Genomic DNA, 21,114 nt, shown 5'->3' on the forward strand with positions numbered 1-21,114 from the left:
CAGGACAGTCGAGCAGCCGGAAGCGGCCTCTCTTTTCCGGAACCCCACTGCCTTGTGGGACCGTGGCTGGTTCCTCCGGCCTGGGTAGGTTTTCCGGACTCCTCCGCTCCACCTCCCTCCTCGGGTACGGAAGCTGAGAGGGTCCGCGGACGGCCATGGCGGCGCACCTGAAGAAGCGGGTGTACGAGGAATTCACTAAGGTGGTTCAGGTAAGCTCTGGAAGGAAAGGTCCCGGCACCGGTCGGGGGTAGGCGAAGGTTCTCCACGCTCCAGGCACTTTGCCAGACCAGGCGCCACAAAGCTGGGTTGAATGCCTACTGCTTTGGTAGGCAGCGTCTCTGAGGCTACACTTTAGTGGGCGTGTCGTTTGCCGCTGTTGTTGTCAGCATTAATACGTGCAGTCTGACACTAAAAAATTATTAGAAGAAACAAACAGCGCTTTACAATCTACGAAAATATCTTATTCGTTACTTCATTTTATTCGTATTACATTAGCATCCTCATTTTACAGATGAGGACTTTGAGGCTTCTGGTGGAGTATGAGCCAGTTAGTGGCAAATTGCCTCCCAACTCCCGTTACAAAAAAAGCGCCCAGGGACAAGTTGGCTGTATGCAGAGCTCAAGGGATTGGAAGAGGAGCCTATAGAAATCCTCAAGACCCAGTCGGAGCAGGCGAGGGTCACAGGCTTCATAGGGGTGGAACTTTCCATTGGTGGAACAGTTCACCTAGGGAGGAGGGCAATACCGTCCTCCTTTAGAGTTGTTTAAGGACTCGTGGGCCAAACCCGTGTCAGCAGTTAGTGATTCTCCTTGTATTTCCTCATATATATAGCTGAAGTAGAGGTTGATCCCACGTCATACCTTGTGTCGTGCTTCTCAGATTTTGTGTATCCAAATCACCTGGGGTCTTTTTAAAATGTAGATTCTACTCAGTAAGTAAATCGGGCCGGGGAGGTGAGGCAATAATCTGCACTTCCGAGAAGCCCTCAATTGATGCCAGTCAGTAGCATCCTTCCATCCACAGACTTGTGGAGTAGCAAGCTTTAGACCATCCAGCAGGACACTGATCCTTAAACATTTCATTTATTCCTTCAACAAGAGTTTACTGAGTAAAAGAGTGGTTACTACGTATTAGGTATGGTAAAAGGTGCTGAGCTACAAAGTCCAATACACAGTAGGGTCCCTGTCCTTTAGGAACTCACAGGCGAGTGGGAGATACGGAACGGCATATCTGTGATTGTAGTACAAAGAGGTAATTGCATCGACAAATCAAGTCTTCCTCTTTTTACAGCTACTTGTTTTTTTAAAATAAATAAATTTATTTATTTATTGTTGGCTGCGTTGGGTCTTGGTTGCTGCGCGCGGGCTTTTTCTAGTTGCGGCGAGTTGGGGCTACTCCGTTGTGGTGCGCGGGCTTCTCACTGCGGTGGCTTCTCTTGTTGCGGAGCACGGGCTTTAGGCGCGCGGGCTTCAGCAGTTGTGGCACACGGGCTCAGTAGTTGTGATTTGCAGGCTGTAGAGAGCAGGCTCAGTAGTTGTGGTGCACGGGCTTAGTTGCTCCGTGGCGTGTGGGATCCTCCTGGACCAGGGTTTGGACCTGTGTCCCCTGCATTGGCAGGCGGATTCTTGACCACTGCGCCACCAGGGAAGGCCCCCCCCCCCCAACCCTTTTTTTTAACAGCTATTTCTTTTTGTAAAAACTCCCTAGCCAAACTTCCTAGCTCTTTGTGATTTAACAGTATTCCTTCTAGCTGTATCACTGCCTTTTTTGTTTTGTGGACACTTTGTGACGTATTCCCATTGTGTGTAGGGAAGTTAGTTTGCTTCTTATTCTTGTTTTTTTCTGAAAATAACTTTGATATTTACCTTTACACTCTTTTGTTGCTCCTTCTTATGTGAAATTAGTTTTCCTCAACTTTTAAAATGAGTCAACATTCAGGAAAGCTTTCTGACTTCACAGAGCTCCCTCTTCTGTGGCTTGCTTTTTGGGATTTCCTGGCTCTGTTTCGTTTGCCCCCCTTTTTAAAAAATTGTGGCAAAATATATATAACACAGAATTTATCATTTTAACCATTTTTTAAGTGTAGGGTTCAGTGGCATTAACTACTTTCACTTTGTTGTGAAATGTCACTTCTTTTCTTTCCAGTATTCTGTTGTTCCCCCTTACCAAGACTACTCACCCCTCCTCCAGCATGCCACGTGTTTGCACCTCTCCAAACTTTTGTATCTATTGTCTCCTTTACATAGAATGGATGTCATGCTTCCCTCTCTCTTTGTTCTCCACTCAGTGGACTTATATTTTTGCTCTAGTCTCTCCTCCCCTGCTTCTGTAGCACTCATCTATTTGTACTTACCACTGAGTGCTACTATAATTACTAGTGTACATATCTCCCCACCAGTTTGGGCTCCTCGAGGGCAGAGATGATGCGTGGTTCATCTGTGTTCCCTGGATAGACCATAAGGCCTGGCTCACTAAAATGTTGTAGATGGTTGAATGATAGCAGATATTGGTCTGTCCTTCTCCTTATATACTCCCTAGGGAAAAAAATCTTTCCAATCTTTTGACCTAACTGCAGCCCAGATAACACTGAAGACCAAATTTGTGTGGAATAGGATGGAAATTGGTAAGGATTTTAAGAGAAGAGCTCATTTCTTCACTTCATTGTTCATGCATGGTTACCATGGAGTGATGAAATGAGATCTTACTGCTTCTCTTATTTTTCCTCTGCTATGAAGATGAGGGAGAGAGAACTGATATGTATCTAGTGCTTATTATGTGTTTGCACAATAAAGACATTATACTTTAGACTTCTTAAATATCCCTATGATGTAGGTATTGTATTCCTTTTTATAGAAGAAGGAGAAGGCCTCCTCTAGCTAGTAAGTGGTAATTGAACTCAAATTCCTCTGACTTCAAAGCCCTTGGTCTTTTTATTATGCCATGCCATGTTCCTGTCTAGAATAATCCTAGTCTCTTCTCTGTAGAAGTGTAAATTTGTAAAGAGGTGATTGCTCAAGGTATCATTATGATGCATCAAGCGTTAAGGAAAAATTTTTTTTGAATTTTATTTTTAATACAGCAGGTTATTAGTTATCTTTTTTATATGTATTAGTGTATATATGTCAATCCCAATCTTCCAATTCATCCCACCACCACCCCTCACCCCTTTCCCCCTTTGGTGTCCATACGTTTGTTCTCTGCATCTGTGTCTCCATTTCTGTGTGCAAACTGATTCATCTGTGCCATTTTTCTAGATTCCACATATATGTGTTAATATACGATATTTGTTTTTCTCTTTCTGACTTACTTCACTCTGTATGACAGTCTCTAAGTTCATCCATGTCTCTACAAATGACCCAATTGCGTTCCCTATTATGCCTGAGTAATATTCCATTGTATGTATGTACCACATCTTCTTTATCCATTCGTCTGTCTGTGGGCATTTAGGTTGCTTCCATGACCTGGCTATTGTAAATAGTGCTTCAGTGAACATTGGGGTGCATGTGTGTTTGAATTATGGTTTTCTCCAGGTATATGCCCAGTAGTGGGATTGCTGGGTCATATGGTAATTCTATTTTTAGTTTTTTAAGGAAACTCCATACTGTTCTTCATAGTGGCTGTATTAATTTACATTCCCACCAACAGTGCAAGAGGGTTCCCTTTTCTCTACACCCTCTTCAGCATTTGTTTGTAGATTTTCTGATGATGCCCATTCTAACTGGTGTGAGGTGATACCTCATGTAGTTTTGATTTGCATTTCTCTAATAATTAGTGATGTTGAGCAGCTTTTCATGTGCTTCTTGGCCATCTGTATGTCTTCTTTGGAGAAATGTCTATTTAGGTCTTCTGCCCATTTTTTGATTGAGTTGTTTGTTTTTTTAATATTGAGCTGCATGAGCTGTTTATATATTTTGGAGATTAATCCTTTGTCCATTGATTCGTTTGCAAATATTTTCTCCCATTCTGAGGGTTGTCTTTTCATCTTGTTTATAGTTTCCTTTGCTGTGCAAAAGCTTTTTAGTTTCATTAGGTCTCATTTGTTTATTTTTGTTTTTATTTCCATTACTCTAGGAGGTGGATCAAGAAAGAGCTTGCTGTGATTTATGACAGTGTTCTTCCTCTGTTTTCCTCTAAGAGTTTTATACTGTCCAGCCTTACATTTAGGTCTTTAATCCATTTTGAGTTTATTTTTGTGTATGGTGTTAGGGAGTGTTCTAATTTCATTCTTTTACCTGTAAGCGGTCCAGTTTTCCCAGCACCAGTTATTGAAGAGACTGTCTTTTCTTCGTTGTATATCCTTGCCTCCTTTGTTATAGATTAGTCGACCATAGGTGCGTGGGTTTATCTGTGGGTTTTCTATCCTGTTCGGTTGATTTATATTTCTGTTTTTGTGCCAGTACCATATTGTCTTGATTACTGTAGCTTTGTAGTATAGTCTGAAGTCAGGGAGTCTTGATTCCTCCAGCTCCATTTTTCTTTCTCAAGATTGCTTTGGCTATTCAGGGTCTTTTGTGTCTCCATACAAATTTTAACATTTTTTTGTTCTAGTTCTGTGAAAAATGCCATTGGTAATTTGATAGGGATTGCATTGAATCTATAGATTGCTTTGGGTAGTACAGTCATTTTCACAGTGTTGATTCTTCCAATCCAAGAACATGGTATATCTCTCCATCTGTTTGTGTCATCTTTGATTTCTTTCATCAGTGTCTTGCTGTTTTCTGAGTATAGGTCTTTTACCTCCTTATGTAGGTTTATTCCTAGGTATTTTATTCTTTTTATTGCAATGGTGAATGGGATTGTTTCCTTAATTTCTCTTTCTGATCTTTCATTTTTAGTGTATAGGAATGCAAGTGATTTCTGTGCATTAATTTTGTATCCTACAACTTTACCAAGTTCGTTGATTAGCTCTAGTAGTTTTCTGATGATTACTATTGATTGCAACTTTTATCTTCTGTTGTGATCTTCTCTATGTCTACACACCAGGGCCTTACGTAAGCCCTGGAGTAACAGGTTCCCTTTTACGTGAACTTTCTGGCACTCATCATATGTAACAGATGCATCTAGAATAGTTCTAGTTAGGCACCATCCTTGGGAAAGTTGAGAAAATAGTTACTCAGCTAATTTTGTGTGTTCTGTGGTTCAGATGAGGATCCCTGATTGAGATAGACTAGTGGTAGGTCATCATTTCTGTTTTTTATGGATGATAAAAATGTGAATCATGACATACTTAGAATAGAGCAGCAGAGTTGGAATCAGAGACAACTTCTAATTCCAAATCAATCATTCAGTAAATATTTGTTAAGTAGCTGCAGTTTGCTAGGCATATGGCAATGTATTTCTTTCCTATACTGACCATCCTTCTAACAAAGGTAGAATGATTTGGGTGAAAATAGTCATCTGTTATGAGAGGAAGATTTTTTTCCTCAGTGTAAGCTGCAGACCATTCCCATCAGTTGTAGTTTTCTTAGGAGGCAAGGTGAGCCTAGTAAGTGCCTCAGCACAGTCTGAATATATTTGTCGAATTGAGATTTCTTTTCTAATAAGGAGTAGAGCAGATCCTTTGTGTGTCCTCTTAACCCTAAAGCTACAGCAATCCTAAGAGATAGGCAGAACAAAATATTCGTGGACCTACTTTACAGAGAAAGAAACTGAGACTTAGAGAAGTTAAATAACTTGCCCAAAGCTGTAGGAGCTAGTGAAAAGCAAAACTGGGACTCATAGCTTTGTCTCCAGTTGGCTCCTTTCCCAGTTCATAACACTGCTTTTTGTTTAAGCTGGGTCTGTTACCTAAATACATTATTTTGGTATAGGAAAAATTATTTCCATCAAACAAGGTAAAGTTAAATTTGCAGCTCTCTGTTTTCAGTCAAGTTTTCATGTTTTATCTTTCCTACCCTCTTGCAGCAACAGCAGGAGGAAATTGCTACTAAGAAACTCCGACTGACAAAACCAAGTAAATCTGCAGCACTCCACATAGATCTGTGTAAGGCTACCTCCCCAGCAGATGCTTTGCAGTACCTACTTCAGTTTGCCAGGAAGCCTGTGGAGGCAGAAAGTGTGGAGGGAGTAGTCAGGATTCTCTTGGAACATTATTACAAGGTAAGAAGGTCTTGAGGACCTGATGAGAGTGTATATGGGAGTATGTATAGGAGTTGTATCATGTGTCTGCAGAATAGGTTAATATGCAAAATAAATAATAACGTGTTCATTCAACAGTCTTTTACTGAGTGTCTTCCATGTGCTAGGCACTGTGGATACAGAGATAAAAAAGATCCAAAAGGTCCAAAAAGATCCTATTATCAGAAGCTTTCAGGGGCTTCCCTGGTGGCAGAGTGGGGACACGGGTTCCAGCCCTGGTCCGGGAAGATCCCACATGCTGTGGAGCAACTAAGCCTGTGCACCACAACTACTGAAGCCTGCGCGCCTGGCGCCCGTGCTCCACAGCAAGAGATGCCACTGCATTGAGAAACCCATGCACCGCAATGAAGAGTAGCTCCTGCTTGCAGCAACTAGAGAAAGCCCACACGCAGCGAAGAAGACCCAATGCAGTCAAAAAAAAAAAAAAGGTTACAGTATCTAGATGGAAACAGATGTGAATGATAAAATGCATCAAATTGCTCAGAGTACTGAGAGTGCATTGGAGCACAAAGGAGGAGTTAACTTCAACCATGACCCTTCTGTAACCAGATTTGTCTCTGGCATATAGTCCTCTCATTCTGCTGTTACTGCTTTAATTCAAGGCCCTCATATCTAACTGCAATAGCCCTTTTTTTTTTTTTTTTACTTTTTTAGCTAAGTGGCATTTTATTTCTCTATTTTCATGGGTTAGAAAAAAACATCAATTCATGCATAGTTAAATAGAGGAAATATTTTAAGCAGAAAATGAAATTTGCAAAATGGTTTATTTTTCAGTTTTTATTTGTAAGTAAGATCTGAAGTAAAAGAAGAAATAATTTTCAAATATTTGAATCACAGATGACTTCGGATTTTAAACTTTAGTATGAAAATTATTGAGCTTATAGAAAAGTAGAGAATACTGTATGAACTGCCAAATACCCATCTTTGGGATTAAATAGTTATTAATATTTTGTCAAATTTGCTCAGTTTGTTTTCCTGAAGTTTTTTTAAAGTATCATAATATTTTTCCCTAAATAGTTCAGTAAGTACCTCTTACAAAGGGACACTTAAAAAATATAACCATCTAAGCATCTCAAGTAAAATTAACGTCATCTAACAAATAGTCCATATTCACATTTCTCTAGTTGTTCCCCAAATATCTTGTTATAGTTGATTTGTTCAAATCGAAATGCAAACTGTCTCCACACATGGCATTTGCTTTTTTAAAAATCTAGAACAATTTTTATTATTTTGGTGACATTGACCTGTTAAAGAAATTTGGTCAGTTGTTTTGTAAAATGCCTTGTTTTCTACAACACTATGTTAGTTCCTGTTACACAGTATAGTGATTCAGTATTTCCATACATTTCAAAATGTTCACCACAATAAGTTGAGTTATGATTTGTCACCATACAAAATATTAAATAGTTATTGACTATTTTCCCCACCCTGTACATTTCATACCCATGACTCATTTATTTTGCAACTGGAAGTTTATATCTCTTAATCTTCCTCACCTATTTCTCTCCTCCCCCCCAACCCCTTCCCCTCTGGCAAACACCTATGTATCTCGATATCTATGACTCTCTTTCTGTTTTGTTGTGTTTATTCATTTGTTGTTGTTTTTTTTTTTTTTTTATTCATTTGTTTTGTTTTGTTGATTCCACATGTAACTGAAATCATACGGTGTTTGTCTTTCTCTGACTTATTTCACTTAGCATAATACCCTCTCGGTCCATCCATGTTGTCGCAAATGGCAAGGTTTCATTCTTTTTTTATGGCTGAGTAATATTCCATTGTATATATAAATCACGTCTTCTTTATCCATTCATTTATTGATGGGCACTTAACGTTGCTTCCGAATCTTGGCTGTGATAATGCTGCAACAAACATAGGGGTGCGTATATCTTTTGGAATTAGTATTTTTGTTTTCTTCTGATAAATACCCAGGGGTGGAATTGCTGGACTGTATGGAATTTTGTTTTCAACTTTTTGTCATGGAACATTTCAACTATGTATACAATTAGAGAGAATAGTTTAATTCCCATGTACTCATTACCCATCTTCAACAATTATCATTTTATGTCTAAATTTGTTTTATTCCCACCCCCACTCCTACTGTCCACTTCCATTTCCTCCACTCTCACCCTCTACCAGATTCTTGTGAAAACAAATTCCTGGCATCATATCATTTTATTCATAAATTTCAGTTTATATCTCTAAACAATAAAGACTCTTTTTAAAAACATAATCACAATACCGTTACCATGTCTAAAAGAAAAATTGGACTCAGGCATTCTGATGTCAGACCCCAAGCTCTTTAACCAGGCCATGCTGTGTGCATTAGTCTAGCAGATTCTAGCCCCAGAGGAAAGGAGGAGGGATGATAAATGGGTCCATTTCTAGATTGATGACTATAGTGTTTTTTTATTCTTCTATTTTATACAGAAATGTGGTATCTTGTATTTTAGTAGATAACTACTTTGGCTTCTGCTTTTCTCATCCAAGGTTTTCTGTAGCTGAACTTGTTAATATTTCACATGAGGGGTTCTTCACTTATACTACTGTGTTAGTTGCTGTGGAGGATGTTGGGAACTGTGAGACATGTTCTTTGTCCTTTAAGGGCCAGTAGTATAGTTGGTAGATCAAATATATATGTGATATATAGATGGTAAGGGCTTGAGTTATTCATTTGTTTATTTTTTTCATTCACTCGAAGTGTTCTGAATTCTAATTCTGTGCCAGGCCTTGTGCTTCATGTTGATGATACAGAGATTAATATATGATCCCTGATCTGAGTCTAGTTGGGTAGATTAGACAAAAAATGGATAATAATACAATGTTATAGGTGCTACGAAATCTGAGACAGGTTATGATATAACTTTAAAGAAGAGGGTAATCAATTGTACTTGGGAGCACGGGCCTAGAAGGGCATTATAGAGTAGTGATGCTTGAGATGAATCTTAATCAGATTATGGGCAGTTGGAAAGTAGGAGGAAAGACGTTTTAGAAAGAAGGAGCAATTGTGAGCAAAGGCATCGAGATGTGAAATAACTTATCACGTTAGAAGAAATACAGGTAGTTTGGCTGGTGTAGATTTTATTTTATTTTATTACTTTTTAAATTAATTAATCATTTTTGGCTGCGTTGGGTCTTCGTTGCTGTGCGTGGGCTTCCTCTAGTTTCGGTGAGTGGGGGCTACTCTTCGTAGCGGTGCGCGGGCTTCTCATTGCGGTGGCTTCTCTTGTTGCGTAGCACAGGCTCTAGGCCCACGGGCTTCAGTAGTCGTGCCATTTGAGTTCAGTAGTGTGGCTTGCGGGCTCTAGAGCTCAGGCTCAGTAGAGCTCAGGCTCAGTAGTTGTGGCACACGGGCTTAGTTGCTCCGTGGCATGTGGGATCTTCCCGGACCAGGGCTCGAACCCATGTCTCCTGCGTTGGCAGGCGGATTCTTAATCACTGCGCCACCAGGGAAGTCCCTGGTGTAGATTTTAAATTGGGAACTCTTTACTTTAGACTAGAAATCTTGTCTAATGGAAGGTTCTTGTATTCTACCTTGGGGGTTTTTGTTTTAGACATGTCACTCTCGGGGGCGGTATGGAGGATGGAGGAACTGAGTGAGGGCAAGACGGGAGTTAGGGTGACCAACTAGGAGACTGATAAGTCTACAGCAAGATGAGGAAAGCCTGAACAAGGACAGTTTTAATGTGAGAAGAGCAATTATTAGAGAGGCCTTCCCCCGAGGCAGTTTTAAGCTTAGGCATGAAGAGTACCAGGGGATAATTTCAGAAAGTAGAAGAACTTGAGTAAAGTATCTAGATGAAGAAAGAATGTTACTAGGTCAGATACTCTCTTTCCTCCTTGCCTTCCTCTTATCTGCTAGACTTAGTACTTCTGTTTTCTGTGCTGCTCCCTTGTGTTTGGAGGTCTGTGACTCCATTCCAGACCATTGAAAGACTATGTATCTTTTCTGTCCTCTTTCACTGCAGAATTAGGGTATTTGACTAATCTATTGTCTCTGAAAGACAATTACTTGATTTGATGATGTTATTTTAATGATTTGAAGTCCATAAAGAATTGGCTTTTATTTGTGTTCAAAACTGAATTTGGTATCTCCCTTCATTCTCCAGTTTACCTTATAGCAAGAAGTGTACCACCAACAATATAGACCCTTAAATCAGAAACCCAAGAAGGATCCTAAATATAACCCTCACCCTTTCCTCTCTCCATATTCCCTTCCTCACCAACTCATGTTGATTTTACCTTCTAAATATCTCTTAAGTCCATCTACCTCTCTGTTTCCATTACCTCAGTAATATAAACAACTGTCATATTTTTAATTTATTATTTTTTAATTTTTTGGCTGCACCACACAGCATCAGGATCTTAGTTCCCTAACCAGGGATCGAACCCGCACCCTCTGCAGTGGAAGTGCAGAGTCTTAACTGCTGGACCGCCAGGGAAGTCCTAACTATCATATTTTTAAGCTTTATCATGAAATATAACATGTAAAGAATACGTAGAAAAACCTCATATAGCCTATTGATCAACATGAACACTGTATGTGACTACCATCCAGGTCAAGAAATGGAATATAATCAGCCTCCCATAGGCCCCCTCAAAACTCCTTCTAATTGTTTCTCCCCCCTTTCCCAAAGATAACCACTACTCTCCTGACTTTTGGGGTAAAAAATTCCTTTAAAAATTTTTTTTACCATTTAAACTTGTACTAAACACAGATTTATTTGGTTAAAAAAAACACACTCCCTCCCTCCCTCCCTCCCTCCCTCCCTTCCTTCCTTCCTTCCTTCCTTCCTTCCTCTTTCCCTCCCTCCCTCTCTGTATGTATCTTTTTTTGTGGGACTTTTGCTCAAAATTCTGTGAGATTTATCTATATTATTAACTGTAGCTGTAGTTCATTCATTTTTACCACAGTATAAGACTTCGGGCTTCCCTGGTGGCGCAGTGGTTGAGAGTCCGTCTGCCGATGCAGGGGACACGGGTTCGTGCCCTGGTCCGGGAGGATCCCACATGCTGTGGAGCGGCTGGGCCCATGAGCCATGGCTGCTGAGGCTGCGCGTCCGGAGCCTGTGCTCTGCAATGGGAGAGGCCACAACAGTGAGAGGCCCGCGTACCGCAAAAAAAAAGAAAAAAAAAAAAAAAGATTTCATTGTATGAGTATACCATAATTTATTTATTCATTCTATTATTGATGGACATTTAGACTGTTTCCAGGTTTTAGCTATTATAAGAAATATTGCCACAGACATTTTTATACAAGTCTCTTGGTGTGCATGGCTTACATTTCTGTGTAGTATATACCCTGGAGTGGAATTACTGAGCCAACTGTTTTCCAAAGTGGTAATACCAGTTTACACTCGTATTAGCACTGTGTGAGAGTTCCAGTTGTTCCACATACTTTTCAATAGCTGCAATTGATTTTCTTCATTTTTTTTTTTAAATAAATAAATTTATTTATTTATTTATTTTTGACTGTGTCGAGTCTTCGTTTCTGCGCGAGGGCTCTCTCCAGTTGCGGCGAGCAGGGGCCACTCTTCATCGCGGTGCGCGGGCCTCTCACTATCGCGGCCTCTCGTTGCGGAGCACAGGCTCCAGATGCGCAGGCTCAGTAGTTGTGGCTCACGGGCCTAGTTGCTCCGTGGCATGTGGGATCCTCCCAGACCAGGGCTCGAAGCCATGTCCCCTGCATTGGCAGGCAGATTCTCAGCCACTGTGCCACCAGGGAAGCCCGATTTTCTTCATTTTGACAATTCCTGTGGATGTGTAGTCACTGTGGCTTTAATTTACATTTCTTAGATTACTATAAAGGGGAGCAACTTTAATACGTTTAACTGGATATTCTTTTGGGTAATACCTATGTATGTCTCTTGCCTATTTTACACATTTTTTTTTTTTCCCTTATTGCTTTGTGGGAATTCTTTGTATTCTGGGTACAAGTTCTTTGGTTATACATGTTACAAATATCTTCTCCCTTTTTAGTCCCTTAATGTTGTATTTTGATGAAAATAAGTTCTTAATGTAACCCAATTTGACAGTCTTTTGAGTTATATTTTGTGCTTTTCTTGTTTGATTGATATAAGAAGGGTTTACCTACCCTGAGCTCATTAAGACATTTTGCTACATTATTATTAGAAGCTTACTATTTTTTTTTCATACATGGAATTGATTTGTGTGTGTGATGCTTTGGTATGGAAGTCCAAATGTCCCAGCACCATTTATTGAAAAGAATGTTCTTTCCCCATTGTTTTGCAGTACCACCTTTCTGGTAAATTAAGTGTCTGTATATGGGTGGGTATGTTTCAGGGCTGTCTCTTCTACTGTTCCGTTTGTCTATTCTTATGCCAATACCATGCTGTCTTAGCATAACATTATAATAAATCTTGACATCTGGTAGGACAACTTCTCCCACCTTCCTCTTCTTTAAGAATATATTAATTGTTCTTGGTCTTTTAATTTCTTTATAAATTTTGAGCCAGACCAGGGCTCGAACCCGTGTCCCCTGCATTGGCAGGTGGATTCTTAACCACTGCACCACCAGGAAAGTCCTTTTGTACATCTTTTTGTTAGTTATTCCTAGGTAGTTAATATTTTGTTATTGTAAATGATATGTTTAAAAAATTTTATTTTCTAACAGTACAGAATAGATATTCAGAAATGCAATTGATTTTTGCTTATTAAATTCTATATCTAACAACCTTGCTAAGCTCATTTAACAATTTTAATAAATTATGTGTAGATTTTGGATTCTTTACAAATAATCATATCAGCATATAATGGCTTTGTTTGATATTAATATTATGATACCAACTATCTCTTGATTAAAGTTTACATGGTATACCTATTTCTACTTTTTATTTTCATCTTTTTTAATAACATTTTATTTTATGACCCATGTAAAAAACATGTAGTTAGTTTTTTAAAAATTTCACTTGACAGTGTTTGTTTTTCAGTTGGAGCATTTAGTTCATTACATTTAATGTGTTTATTGATATATGCCGGTTTAAATCTACCCTCTTATTAAATGCCTTCTATTTGTCTTACCTGCTCAGTGTTCTTTTCTTTTCTCTCATTTCTTGCCATCTTTTGCATTGACTCTTTTAAAAAAATTCTCTCCTCCACCCCTTTTTTATTAGCTTGGGAGTTATACATTCTTTTACACTTCTTTTACTGGTTATAACCTAGCTATCACATGAATTCTTGACTGATCAAAGTCAAGTGTTAAATGGTACAGTTTCTATTTTGAACAATGTGAAGACTTTAACTTCATTTATCCACCTTCCTGACTTGCATGTGTGAATGAAGTTTTATGTTTTAATTCTCCATTTTTCACTATGGAAGACATTGTTATTTTCTACAGGCAATATTCATTTAAGTTTACCTATGTATTTATCATTTACCCACATGTATTTATCATTGCTTTTCTTTCCTTCTTGTATCTGTGACTGTTTATTCATCTGGGATTATTTTCCTTTTGGCTGATGAATACCCTCTGATATTTCCATTTATTGTGAGTTTACTGGTGGCACTCAGTGACAAATTCTTTGTGTTTGTATGTATGGAAAAGTTTTAAGTTTTACGTCCATTCTTTTTTTTTTTGGCCATGCTGCATGGTTTGTGGGATCTTAGTTCCCCAACCAGCCACGGAACCTGGGCCACAGCAGTGAAAGTGCTGAGTCCTAACCACTGAGCTGCCAGGGAATTCCCTTTACGTTCCTTCTTTTTTTAATTTAATTTAATTTTATTTATTTTTGGCTGCTTTGGGTCTTTGTTGCTGTGCACAGGTTTTTCTCTAGTTGCGGCAAGTGGGGGCTACTCTTCGTTGAGGTGCATGGGCCTCTTATTGCGGTGGCTTCTCTTGTTGTGGAACACGGGCTCTAGGTGCTCGGGCTTCAGTAGTTGTGGCTCACAGGCTCTAGAGCACAGGCTCAGTAGTTGTGGTGCACGGGCTTAGTTGCTCCATGGCATGTGGGATCTTCCTGGACCAGGGCTTGAACCAGTGTCCCCTGCATTGGCAGGTGGATTCTTAATCACTGTGTCACCAGGGAAGCCCCTACCTCCCTTCTTGAACGATGTTTTTGCTGTGTGTAGAATTTTAGATTGGCTGTTTTTCTTTATTTGTTTGTTTTTAGTATTTTAAATATATCATTGTATTGTTTCCTTTGAGAAGTCACACACATATGTTTTTCTTTTTTGGCATCTGTAATACTATTCTAGTTTTCCTTAGCGGGAAGGTTGTTCTGTATTATCTAGCCTGCCCATAACGTAAGTGGGAGTCTTGGCATTGCCTTTTGCTGGACTATAGCGGTATACTCTTTTTTTTTTTTCGCGTATTAACTTTTATTTAATTTATTAAAAGAATGAATGGAAAGATGAATAATTCTTTGGAACCATTCAAATTCTTTTGCTGTTCTATAATTTTTTTAATCAAATACTCCTTTTTTTATTTTTCGCTGCTCAAAGGATTAAATTTTTTTTCAGAAATATGGAATGCTTCATGAATTTGTATGTCGTCCTTGCATGGGAGCCATGCAAATTTTCTCTCTATTGTCCCAGTTTTAGTATATGTGCTGCCAAAGCAAGCACCGCAATTACTCTTAATTTGTCTCTGGCTACTTTTGCCCCTTCCAATCCAATCATTATATTGAGGCTGGTTTGGTATTTCAGAAATTTGAATCTGTTTATGTCACTCTCCTCGTTATAGTTATTCAAAGGATTTTTATTGTTCTTAGGACAAAGACTATTCATTTGTTTATTCAACAGTGAACAAATATGTATTGAATTCCTGCTACATTCTGGGCACTATCAGAGGCACTTGCCATAATTCTCAAAAAGTTGTGGCACCTGCTTGCCTCTGTAGCGCATTTCATGGTAGTCTACACTTTAGCCACATTGCCCCCTTTTTCAGTTCTGGAAGCTGTGGTGTTCTTTCATGACTGAGAGCATTCATTTATTCTTTTCTCTCTGCCTCAAATTAAAGTCCGTGTTTGTTATATGCTTTCATAGAACTCTTTATTTTTCCTTTACAGTACAACTTTGTAATTATGTATTTGGACATTACTTGACAATTGTCTGCCTTGCCCATTAAAACTTAAAGTTCCATGAGGGCAGTGTATCCCCATGGCCAAACACAGTGGCTCCTTGTAAGTACTCAGGAAATCCTGTTGAACAGATGATGGATGAATTATTTAATTCACCGAGTGAATTAAGTAGGACACGTGGCTTTTCCTTTTCCTATACTCTTCCCTTTATTTTTATCAGAATGTACGAAGTGCTTTCTGGGCATTCTGCTTGTCACTTGTCACTCTTGTCACTCTGCAGCTCACAGGTTGGTTGGGGAAACAGACACAATCACATAATACACTATGATAATTACAGTGCACTGGTGAGGGGCATGATAAAGGGTTGCACCAGGCTGCTTGGGTGGTCCAAGGGGAAGGGCACTCTTGTCCAGTTCAGGCATCAGAGACAAACTTCCTGGGGTTGCTGACACCTGAGGGGCAGGAGGGAGTGGCTGTGGGAGGCAGGGAGAGCAATTTAGGCAGAGGAGCAATCTGAGCAGAAGTACAGAAACTTGAAGCCTCATGGCATCAAGCTTGGTGGGGAATTGTGGGAGCTGACGTACGGGACAGTCTTGGCAGGCCGTTGTGTCATGCTCAGCAGCTCAGGCTTCTTTCCATAGGAAACGGGAAGCTTTTGAAGGGTTATGAATGTTTGTGCGGAGTTTTAAATTTAACATTCTTTTAAAAACCCCAACTGTAGCATTTATTGTAACAAATTCAAGCAGTATAGAAGTGTATAAAATAAAGAATGAGACTTGCCTCTGCAAATAAAAAAGTTAGAAAACAAAATACACTCTCCAGAGATTACTCTGGAGAGAATCACTGTAACAGGTATGTATGTATTCTTAAATGCAGCATTTTAGAATCTTCCATATTCTGGGTTTGCAACATTCTTCTGCCTGGAATGCTGCTTCCCTAAAACTTCCTATTGCTCTCTGTCTCACTCAGTTAAGTGTCCGTTCAAAAGTCATATCCGTGGAGTGGACTTCCCTCACTGTCCTGTCTATAACAGCCTCTCCACATTACTCTTTAACCTCTTACACACGTCGTTTTTCTTCAGAATGCTTACCATCTGAAATTACATATTTTCTTTTGCCAGTCTTTATTTTTAAATTTTTTATTCTTTTTGGCCGAGCCACACGGCTTGCACGATCATAGTTCCCCGACCAGGGATTGAACCTGGGCCCATGGCAGTGAAAGCACCAAGTCCTAACCACTGGACCACCAGAGGATTCCCTCTTTCGCCAGTCTTATCCACTTGAATATAAGCGCTATGAGAGCAGGGATTGCTTCTGTTTTATTCACTGTTGTATCCCCAGCAGCTAGAATGATGCTCGGCACATAGTAGGTACTCCTTGAATGTTTGTTGAATGAGTAAATTAATTTGCATTTTAGATAGAATAAGTACTCCCATGTGATTTTTCTAAAAAGTTAACTTTTTTTTTGTAAATTTACAAACATACACAAAAGGAGAGAAAATAATATGAGCTTTCCAGTGTTCCTCATCCAGCTTCAACAATTATCAACATTTTGCTCTTCTTGTTTGGTGCATTCCCCTACTTTTTTGGGGGTGGGGCAAATCCCAGGCAACGTATCATTTTACCTATAAACACTTAATTATCTGTGTTTAACAAATTAGGACTTTTTTTAGGACTTAAAAAAAAATGACACTTAACAATAATCCTTAATAGTGTATAATACCTAGTCCATGTTCAGCTTTCACTGATTGTCTTAAAGTCTTTTTACAATTGGTTTGTTTGAGCAGGATTCACATGTTGCATTTCGTTAGTTTAGCTGTCCTTTTCAGTTTCTTTTAATCTATAGCATTCCCTCCCCCCCACCACCTTTTCTTTCCCATGATATTTATTGTTTAAAAACCAGGCATTTTACCCTGTGGAATTTCCCATATTCTGGGCTTGGTGATTGCATCCTTATTTTTCACGTGTTTTTTATTTGCTCTTTATGGTACCTATCGGAGTACCATATTCATAGGGATTCAGTTCAGGTTTTATTACCCTCCACATGAAAGGACTGATGATCATAGAGGAAGGAAGGAAGGGCATTAATACTTGATTGCCTTCTCTATGACCATTTCTGTGTGAGTTGTTTTCCTCTCAGTAGCTGTTTGAGGTTGTTATTAGCCCCATTTCACAGATGAGGCTTAGGAAGTTAATTAGCCTGTTCAAGACATATAGCTATTACATAGTGAGTCCAGGCTTCACACCTCAATCTGGCCAATTTCAAAGCCCTTTCTCCTTCTGCTGCACTCCACAGCTTAAGTTCCCAAGAAAATGACTTTCCCAAGGTTGAACATATGGTAAGTGGTGTGCCAGGATTCAGGGTCTTCTGACTGCATATCTTTTGTCCCTTCTCCTGCTTCAGGCCTTCTTGTTGTGCCCAGTTACCTCCTTAGAAACTGGGGTCACATCTAGAAGGCACTTCATCTTTTGAGCATACATTTAAGTAATTTTGTCCTTGGGACAGAAATGCTTGCTTAATCTTAGCATTGGCAAGGTACTTTTTTTTTTTTTTCATTTTACCTATGTTTATTGAACATCTGTCTACTTAGTGCCAGATATTGTGCTACATACTTGCGATATGGTGATGAACAAAAAGACATGTTCCTTTCGGTCTTTGGGGAAAATTTCTCAGCATAGGAATCTTGGTGCAAATTAGAGACCACCTCCCGATATTGAAGCTAAATGGGCCACGCTAACTCATGTCTTAGTCTCTCTTGCCCTGGGCCCCAGACCCAGGACCTAGACCCAGACAATGATTCACCTGCCCGAGACTTTTCTTTAAAATATTTATTTATTTATTTATTTGGCTGCGCCGGGTCTTACGTGTGGCACGCAGGATCTTTGTTGCTGCATGCAGGATTTTTAGTTGTGTCATGTGGGATCTAGTTCCCTGTCCAGGGATTGAACCCAGGCCCCCTGCATTGGGAGCACAATCTTAACCACTGGACCACCTGGGAAATCCCATCACCTGCCCCAGACTTCTGATCAGGATCTGGTGATCCAAAAAAACACAGGTAGAACGAAAACTTCTTTCTGGTGATAGCAGTAGTAGCTGCAGCACCCAATTTCTGGGGCTCCAAAAACAGTGGTGCTGACAGCAATGTTGAGTGCCCAGTGCTGGCAGTGTTGGTGGTCCAAGTTGCTGCAACTCATGTCTAATGTTACTGCAAAGTGGAGGAAAGTTACTTTTAATCCCAAAAGCACACATCTCCTTAGAAGTTAATGACATCAGGAAGGCATAAAATATTCCCATTCACTTTGCAGTATTTAGGTGTAACATACAGATTGAGAAAAACTTTCTGCCCCCAAAGCATATAAAGTTAATTTTTCAGAAATAAAGCTTAAGAAATACTTGTTGACTCTGTTTTGAGATATTAGTTTCCCATGTTCCTGAGAGTAGAGCATCAATGTAACAATAGCTTCTTTTGTTTCAGGAGAATGATCCATCTGTGAGACTGAAAATTGCATCATTGTTGGGTTTACTGTCAAAGACAGCAGGATTTTCACCAGACTGCATTATGGATGATGCCATTAACATCCTGCAGAATGAAAGTAAGTTGCAATTTAAAAGCTATATAGGGAATTCCCTGGCTGTCCTGTGGTTAGGACTGATCTGCCACTGCAGGGGGCATGGGTTTGATCCCTGGTTGGGGAACTAAGACCCCATATGCTGCAGGCCTGGCCAGAAAAAAAAGAAAAAGCTGTATAATTAGATCAGAAATCTTTAGTTCCTTTTGTATACGGTGTAGAACAAAATTTTGTTGTGTTGGTGGTTATTGAAAAGGAATTTGAGGGTGATTCAATAAAACCATGTACATATATTTACACTAGAGTTAAAATACAGGTTTGTCTCTTAATAGCTATCATTTATTGATCTCTACTAAGTGCCATACACTTAAGATAGTTTACATATGACATAAGATAGATACTATTGTCCCTATTTTATAGGCTGGGAAACTGAAGCTCAGAGAAGTTAACTAACTTGTTCAAGTATGTGACAGAGTTGATGTTTTGTTGACTGTGCCTACTAACTCAGAAACTGCCCTGGTGCTGCCCTGGTCATGGGGTCCTCCACAGTTTACTTCCTATAAAGGCAACATCTCCCAAGTCTCATATGTTGTTGCCTTTTCTGTTTGTTCCTTGTTGATGCCCACTAAAATTATTCTCAGTGTTTAGGTGAAAAGGAAAACTATTTTACCTTAAAATTTTTTTTCTTTGATTATCTAGTTTTATTTATGTACAAGATTTTCTTATAGGGTTAGTGCCTCATTGCCTTGATATTTATTCTAAAATTAAATAAAATGAAATCCTTCGTGGCCGTTCCTGAAAGTACTATAGTTTTGTTTGAATTGTTTGTAGTTTCAATAAATAGTTTTATTTCATTTTAGGGTATACATATTTAAACAAATATGATTATTTAAATATTGGACAACATTTAGTCTATCAACTTGAGGTTATGAGAGTAATAAAGGTCCAGTGAACTCAAGAGACAATCTAAATTCACTTACTGTACAACTGTTTAATGGTAACAAATATCTTATATAAGTGGCCCATGGGTTGAAGTTGAGAATTTTTAATTTTGTTAGAAGGAACTTTAAATTTTACCTGTATTGAATTTTGACCCAAGACTTTTAATTCACAGGAAACAATCAAAATATATTTAAAAAAATTTTTTGGCATTTATTGAAATGCCAATGTAATGACATTAGGGAGAAATTTAAAAAGTATTCCTACTACTACCATAAAACAATTTGATGGGGGCGGAGTCAAGATGGCAGAGTAGGAGAATGCTGAGTTCGCATCTCTGCACAGCTAGGGCACCTACCAGGCACTGGTGGGGGACCACAGACATCGAAGGGGATGGTAGGAACCACAGAGTGACTGGGTAGGGGGAGTGTGACATGTCGGGGAGTGAGGGGCAAGGAGAAGTGGAGGTGGGATGGGACCGGCGCCCCTGAGGGGCAGCTGGGGGAGGGGAGGGGTTTCCAGACCAGGTGGGGCCCACCCATGGTTAGCGGATCAACAGGGACAGGGGAGACCCTCGGGAGAGGGGAGGAATGGAAGGGAGCACAGCCAGCATTTCCCTGCCCACTTGGGCCTATGGGGAGCCTGCTGAGGTCCTGGGCCTAATCCTCTGCCCTTGGAGGTCCAGCAGTGCTGAGCCTAAGCTCCGTCCACACACCCTCACCCAGGGCCTTACCTCTGAACTCCAAACTCTGCACACCAAGGCCCCCCTCAGGCCGTGCTGCCTTTCCCCACAGGTGCTACGCCTAGGTTCCCCCACACTAAACCCCACCCCCGCCTAAGTTCTGCCCCTGCCTAAGCTCTGCCCCCACAGCCAAGGGTCTTTTTTAATTTTATAAATTTTTTTAGGTTGTGTTTCTGTTTTACCTTGTTGTTGATTCATTTATATTTTGATATTTCTAATTTTATTTTATTCTTTATAGTTTGTTATTCAGCTCCTTTTGGCTTGTTCCCTTTTTTTTTTCTGTTGTTCTGTTTTACCTTGTTGTAGTTGTTTCACTTATATTTTTATTTTTCCTAATATATTTTTTGTTTTTTCTAATTTTATTTTATTTTTTATTTATGTTATTGTACTGCTCCTTTTTTTTTTTTTTTTTGCGGTACGCGGGCCTCTCACTGTTGTGGCCTCTCCCGTTGCGGAGCACAGGCTCTGGACGCGCAGGCTCAGTGGCCATGGCTCATGGGCTTAGCGCGCCGCGGCATGTGGGATCTTCCCAGACCGGGGCACAAACCTGTGTCCCCTGCATCGGCAGGTGGACTCTCAACCACTGCGCCACCAGGGAAGCCCCTGTACTGCTCCTTTGTGTGTGTGTGTGTGTGTGTGTGTGTGTGTGTGTGTGTGTTTCTATTGCTATGCTGCGTGGCTTGCAGGATC

At 39.8% G+C, this 21,114-nt stretch overlaps 1 protein-coding gene and 1 non-coding gene across 5 annotated transcripts in view; one reads left to right on the forward strand and one right to left on the reverse strand.

The window, feature by feature from the left end:
• The first annotated feature begins 69 nt into the window (after nucleotides 1-69).
• INTS4 (integrator complex subunit 4) overlaps nucleotides 70-21,114 on the forward strand; it is a 133,317-nt gene continuing 112,272 nt past the window's right edge. For all 4 annotated transcript variants that reach the window (XM_019948670.3, XM_033862194.2, XM_073808388.1 and 1 more), the window contains exons 1-3: nucleotides 70-209; nucleotides 5,906-6,100; nucleotides 18,650-18,767. In XM_019948670.3, coding sequence (XP_019804229.1) covers nucleotides 156-209; nucleotides 5,906-6,100; nucleotides 18,650-18,767 — 367 coding nt within the window. In that variant the 5' untranslated portion in view covers nucleotides 70-155. The remainder of the gene's footprint in view (nucleotides 210-5,905; nucleotides 6,101-18,649; nucleotides 18,768-21,114) is intronic.
• On the reverse strand, nucleotides 14,613-14,719 carry LOC117313494 (U6 spliceosomal RNA). Its single transcript, XR_004527998.1, has one exon. It is a non-coding gene; the product is annotated as a U6 spliceosomal RNA (small nuclear RNA).

This window comes from Tursiops truncatus, chromosome 8 (assembly GCF_011762595.2).
Source record: "Tursiops truncatus isolate mTurTru1 chromosome 8, mTurTru1.mat.Y, whole genome shotgun sequence".
Lineage (NCBI taxonomy): Eukaryota > Metazoa > Chordata > Mammalia > Artiodactyla > Delphinidae > Tursiops > Tursiops truncatus.